Source organism: Rhamphochromis longiceps, linkage group LG14, assembly GCF_057381845.1.
Source record: "Rhamphochromis longiceps isolate RC_006_pf linkage group LG14, R_longiceps_female_GT1.1, whole genome shotgun sequence".
NCBI classification, from domain to species: domain Eukaryota; kingdom Metazoa; phylum Chordata; class Actinopteri; order Cichliformes; family Cichlidae; genus Rhamphochromis; species Rhamphochromis longiceps.
Window position 1 is genome coordinate 9,810,314 of NC_140570.1, and position 6,736 is coordinate 9,817,049.

Here is a 6,736-nt window from a genome sequence, read left to right on the forward strand (position 1 = left end):
ATTGGCAGTAATTTCATTTTTCTGCCAGTGCAGTAAACCCATATCTAGAGAGTGTTCCACTGTGTGTTTTTCTACAAGTCACGGATTGGTGTCCCTAGAACCCGGACCTCAACATTACGAAAGCAGTGTGGGGTCATCTTAACAGAGAACAGACCAAAAGGCAGAAACATGCAAAGAAGCGTTTTGAATGTCCTTCAAGGAGTTTGGAGAACTATTCCTGAAGAAACAGAACCCTGGTTTCTCGCTATATTAAGGCAGGACCTATACCACACCACGTAGCAATATTCCAGTGTAGAAATACTGTTGTTGGAAAACTGACCTATCACTACTTAAGTATCAAAAGTTAAGTGTCAAACCATAAAGTGCTCTTCAAGATCATGTATGTGCATGAAATCAGAGCCAGTCTGAGAAAAAGTTTGAGACGCTGAGAAATGAACACATTAAGCTGTGTGTGAATGCAGACCGATGACCGTTTCATACAGTCACTGATGAAGACAACCAGATCAGGGTCAGAAGTGTGAGAAAAGGCTAATAATTACTCACTACATCATCTTGTGGTACAAAGTGGTAGTACAGCGGCCACTCCATACTTCTTTAACACAGTGCATACATAGCACGGTTACCACTCTGCCTCACAGAAAGAAGGTCGTGGTTTTGAATCCACCATCTGGCCTTTCTATGTGGAGTTTGCATGTTCCCCCCGTGTCTGCGTGGGTTATCGCTGGGTACTCTGGCTTGATCCCGCAGTCTAAAGACATGCAATTAGTGGGGTTAGGTTAATTATGGATAGATGGATATTTTGCACACAGACTTTAGCCGTTTCTTCATATTCTGTTGATAGGTTTAGTTAATTTTAAAAGATTTTAATAATTTCAAGCAGAAATTTAAGCTGAGGGTAGATAAGTTTGAATATATCAGCATATATTATTATAAAATATCATTATAGCTACAGCCTTAGTTTTATGTGGAAACTGTTTGTCTCGTTAATAAAGCTGTTCCTCTGAACAGTAGACAGTAAAGCGGCAGATTGGTCCTTTAAAGGACGATTAAAAAAAGCACACTTCCGGTGGGCAGAGACAAAAACAGAGAGGCACCCCGGTGGTGACAGCAGAAAAGAGGGCGAGAGTAAGGGATCTGTCTGAGAAAGGTGGACAGCTATCGTCAACACAGCCCGAGAGTGAAGTCACCTGCAGCGGATAGACAGGCGAGCAGTGACCGCCCCACTACCCTGGAGCCATGGTGAAGATCAGTTTCCAGGCTGTCTCGGGACAGAAAGTGGAAAAAGAGAGCGATGGCGACAAGACCGAGATCCTCATTCCTCATCCGATGGTGAGCAAAAGAGTCGCCTGTTCACATTTAACCCATTATAATCGAGCATGATATCAACTCTTGTGTGTAGATGGTCTTTATGTAACGCGATGCCTGCTGTGTGTCCAGCAGGCTCACCTGCCTGCTTGGTCCGCAGGGCAGCCTGCACCTGCTCGGTCATGAGCAGCAGCAGGGGGATTTTTTTTTTCCCCTTTTTTTGACAGCATCTATCGACATTTGGTTGGGAACAAAAACATGTCATTGCTGTGACGCTTTCCTGTGCGCCAGCGCGCTTTGTGCACGTTTGATGCAAGTTATTCCAATGTGCAAAAAGCACAGCAAAAAGCCACAATGTGCCAATTTAAAGGCTTTGTACTTGGTTTATCTGTCGATTTCCCCTGCAGTGCTGATGTATTCAACAAAAACAAAACCCCCAAGCTTTCAAAAAAGGGTAGGGGGGGTAAAAAAAAAAAAAAAAGGGGGGGGGGGGGGGGGGTAGAATGCAAGAAATGCAGAGCTTTGGGATGACAAAATGGCAGATGGGTTGCCGAGGCTTGCAGCGCATGCAGGATTATTTGTCACAGCTCTAAAGGGAGGCAGAGCTGCGGAGTCCTGAAGTTTGCTGTGCTGCGGAATCCCCCTGCATCACTCTTATTAAAAAATACATGGCTGAGCAGCAGAGACGACAAACACCGACAGAATACAGAGGAGGCGTCCGGCATTGCATAGGAAGTGAATATCGCAGGAGTGCAGAGCTGCGGCCCCTGAGTGACTTGCGCTCCTCCAAATGTACTGAACAGGAGACAGACAGACAGACAAGGCCTCATGGTGTGACACGCACTCAGCTGCTGCCACGATCCCATCTCAGTGGGACGGAGGAACACAAAGAACTTGCAAAAGTCTGCCTTCACACATACACTGCTGTCTCCTTGTCCTTGTGCACCCTCCAAATGCTCCCTCCAAAGAACAAAGGCTTGAAGAATCAAATTCAGCTCAAATAGCAAAAGCGGTGTCCTGAAATTAGGCACTCGGGCCATACCACGCAATGTTGGTGGGGTGAGGGGGGTGGTTGGTGAAAGCTTTCAAGCATTTTGAAGTCATCTCCCTTTTAAAAAAATAATAATAATAGGAACACACGCAAACACAGTTGCCATCATTTTTCTTTGAGGTATCCTCAAAGAGTCTTTTTTTTTTCACATGCACACAGTTGTTATTTTTCCCTTCATAGCTCCAGCTAAGAATAGCAGCCCTTTGTTTCCTTACAGTCTGCTTTTCACAAGATAATTTCCCCTGCTGTAGTTACTCTGCAGCACATCTACAGTAATTCGCTGAGCCAGTTCTCAGATAGTAGCCACTCGCTGTGTGTGTGCGCATTTCCTTTTACAACAATGACTAACTGTGTGTAGTGCCACCCTCCAAACACTGGCTGGGTGCATGGCATCAGCAGATGGGCTGCGAGACTGGAGGCGTCTGGGAAGATTACTCACTATCTAAGTCAAGTTTTCATTACCCGCCGTCTCCGTCAGCCTTTCCTCCTGTCCGAGATCCGTGCTGCCAATTCCTGCAGTTAAATTCAGATTTCTTTTCAGCCACCCGTCACGCGATCGAATCGAAGCTGGCTAGAAATGCTGCTCTGTGCACTTCTCGAAGTTTTAATGTATGCATTTGTGGTGTCCTCCAGGATGAGGAGGAGCTGGTCCTACCCCTGCGGCCCAAGAAGTCTCCTCTCAACGGCCTGTGCTGCCTGACGTTTGGTCTGGTGGTCTTCATGGCTGGTCTGGTTTTAGCCTCCATCTTTGTCTACCGCTACTACTTCATACCTCATGTAAGACTCGATTATGCTCTGCAGTGTGCCATATGTGTGCCCTTGTTGGCCTTGCAATGAAACACTGCACTAAAAAATGGGGGGAAAATGTTCTTCTTTTTAAAAACAATAAATAATTGTAATCACTGCCATCTGAGACGGATAATGTTGCTGCAGTCGTGTTTCTTGGCTGCTGTGTTGCATTAAAAGCTGATCTGTGTGCATGTGTGTAGATCCCAGAGGAGAACTTGTTTCACTGCAGGGTGCTGTATGAAGACTCTGTGTACGCTCCGCTGCGTGGCCGTCAGGAGTTGGAGGAGAATGTCGGCATCTACCTGGCCGACAACTACGAGAAGATCACTGTGCCCGTGCCTCACTTTGGAGGAAGTGACCCTGCTGATATAATCCATGATTTCCACAGAGTGAGGACAAATATACACATGTTACATATAGGTCTGATATTCTACCCCTTAAAGACACATTAACGCCACACTCGCATGTCTCCAGAATGTCTATTTCAAGTTTCAGCCTCAAATACAACACACATAGATGCAGTTCTGAGCCAAAATGTGGGTTGTAACATTTTTTCAGTATGATAACTTCTTTTTTTTCTTCTTCTAGTAAATGTGAACATGGAGTTTGTCTGAGTTCATGAAAATCTGCAGTCCAGGAGTATAGAACAGCTAGAGTTTTTCCACACAGCTCATAGGCTGCTTTAAAAACAAGACTTCATATTCGTTGTCTTTGTCAGCTGACAAGAATTGGGGGAAAATATGAACATGAGGCAGATTTCATTGCTCATTCGGCTGCATCAGAGGGAGTGAGTGCAGAGCATCGGAAAGAAGCATACAGCTAGCAGAAAGTGGACTCTAACTATACTGTATACTCATTGCTCATTTGGCCAAAGTGCAAAGCTGTCGTCTAATGCTAACTAGCTTTGTTAGCAAAGTGCATCCATAGACGACATGGGTTTATTGCACTGCAGACACAGACACCTGCTACTTGGTGCTGAGAAAATAAGTAAATAAATGATGTAGCCCCATGCACTTATACAGTGAGCCTGATAATCATTCATATTTAAGGCTTTTTACAATTTTTTTTTATTTTTTTTTATTTTTATTTTTTTTTTACAAAGCACAAAACTGTGTTGTAAACAAGTGGCCTTTTGAGGAACTGCAGTCTTCACCGATTCCACGTTGGCTTTATCTTTCAACCACAAAAGTTGCAAAATATACAGAAAAGCTACCATTACTGACTTACTTTAAATATCAAAGTTCAGTCAGTGAAATACTGACCTGCTTTTGTTTTTAAATGAGAATGAGAGTTTAATTTTATTGTTAAAGCACCAAATGAAATTCTAGTCAGCTAAAGGTGCTTTACATTGTAAGCTAAAGACTCTACAGTAATGGAGAACTGGTCATAATTAGATTGCTTTGTTGTTGTTTCCAGGGACTGACTGCATATCATGACATTGCTCTGGACAAGTGCTACGTTATCGAGCTCAACACCACCATTGTGATGCCTCCGCGCAACCTCTGGGAGCTGCTTATCAATGTCAAGGTAACACAGCCAATCTTAGGCGACATCTCCAGCTGTTACCAAATGCTGGAAGCTAACATATTTAGCAGTGTAAGAAATGAATAAGAAGAAAACCACCCCACTTCTTTTCTTCCTTTATTTGTAATATCGTTGGTGTACTCTGTGATGTATTGATACACTGCTTATTATGTGGACACACTAACAACTAGCATGGCTTAGTAAGTCTGTCGAAGCTTCCCAAGCTTTTTAATTTAAAGAAAAAAAAATTTAACCTTCTTTGCTGATGTTCGAAGGAGTTGATACTTTTGGCAAAGTTAAAATTAATTTGAGTTAATACACCATTTTGGTGTTGTTTAACTGGAAATATTCCTCTGCTACAATTTGCCAGCATTAAAAGTCACTCGGGAAAATTTCCACAGATGTCAGTCCCCTCAAGAATTAGTATTGCAGCATCATCAGCCCCTTTGTGTTCCCACCGAGCTTGTTACTGTGTCTCTTGCAGAAGGGCACATACTTGCCTCAGACCTACATCATCCATGAAGAGATGGTGGTGACCGGCAAAGTGCACAACATGCGTCAGCTGGGACCTTTCATCTATCGCCTGTGCAACGGGAAGGACACGTACCGCCTGAACCGCCGCGTCACCCGCAGGCGTACGTTGGGGTTAATGGGGCCATTAAAAAGAGCTGATACATGCCTGTGTTTTTGTTTTCTTTTGGGGGATTAAGAGGTTTATCGTTTAAGCTGTGATTGTATCTGAAGTTCAGCGACTCGGCTGATCGCCTCTCTGTGTCTCGCCCCATTTTCCCTCATAGGCATCAACAAGCGTGACACGAAGGACTGCCACCACATCCGCCACTTTGAGAATACATTTGTGGTGGAGACGGTTATCTGCGATGAAGCGTAAACGCGACTGTCATCTGTGAGATTCCCGCCCACACAAAGGCACATCACCAGTCATGTCTCCAGCCACTGTAGCAACCTCCTGTGGATCTGATCATGTCTGAGTTGCACTTTACTTGTTTTTGTTTTGTTTTTAATTTTATTTCAGTACCTCCCCTTTATTCTGTTTCGAATTAGGTAATATTTACCCTAAAGTGTGATGCAATACTAAGCTGCTGGTTATGTCACAGGATTTTCCATGTAGCAAAGGCCTTAAGCCAAAAATAATGATTTCAAGACATCTCCTCTTTGGGGATTTGTATGATGGTTACCGTTGCCGGGGGAGACGACTTTCTCCCCATGTTGTTTTGTTGTGCTCCCCTTGAGGTTACGTTGTTTTCCTTAGTTATCTACACAAAGCATGAGGTATTGCCTTCCTGAGCAAACATGGATTCATTTATTTATATTTTCTCATGTTCAGTGTAATGTAACTGTTGATGACTAGTAGCTTGCTTGCATCTTTAGCCTCTTGCTTACCTGTTGCTTCCTCGCTTCTGCCTTCATCCTGTTAAAAAGCACTATCGCACAGTAGACTTTAGACCAGGCTGCATTGGGCATTACACTTACTATTTTTCTTCTTTGGGAATAATATTCTGCCCCTGAAACACAGACCCATATTTCTTTTTGACCTCTAATTTGTCACACTTTTTCTTCTCTCTCTCTTCCCCCACCCCCCCCCGTCCCCACTACTTTTCTGAATCGTTTTAGACTAACCTTTGTTTTCCCTTGCATGTGTTTATGTATAAGAGAAACAGCACTCTTAGAATGTTTTGTAAAACCACGTTTAAAGCCTTAGTCCAGAGTCAGAGACTGGACTAAAGTCAAAACAAGTGAAAGGGAGCGTATTATATGTTAGATGAACAAAACCAACTGTGATCTGTATATTTTGTCTGCCAATGAAATCTGTCTGTGAATAAAGTAGTAAAAAAAATGACTGAGTTGAGGCATATGTTACTTTATTTCAAACGTTACTAGGCTTCAGTCAGTATCTTATGAATGTAAAAAGACTAAGGGGGTTTTGTTGTCACCATACGGGTGGGTGGGCAAGCAATGTTGACACCCAAATTTGTGAATACGATGACTCAAGAAAGAAGCGATGCAGGAGTTTCAAAGTGACAGCGTAGGTGTATCTTCGACAAGTTT

At 43.4% G+C, this 6,736-nt stretch overlaps 1 protein-coding gene across 1 annotated transcript; it reads left to right on the forward strand.

The window, feature by feature from the left end:
* The first annotated feature begins 1,064 nt into the window (after window positions 1–1,064).
* On the forward strand, window positions 1,065–6,509 carry itm2ca (integral membrane protein 2Ca). Its single transcript, XM_085380632.1, has 6 exons — window positions 1,065–1,329; window positions 2,990–3,133; window positions 3,346–3,534; window positions 4,562–4,672; window positions 5,154–5,304; window positions 5,467–6,509. Exons 1-6 carry the CDS (start codon window positions 1,237–1,239, stop codon window positions 5,556–5,558), a joined length of 780 nt encoding a protein of 259 aa, XP_085236758.1. The 5' UTR covers window positions 1,065–1,236; the 3' UTR covers window positions 5,559–6,509.
* The last annotated feature ends 227 nt before the right edge of the window (window positions 6,510–6,736 follow it).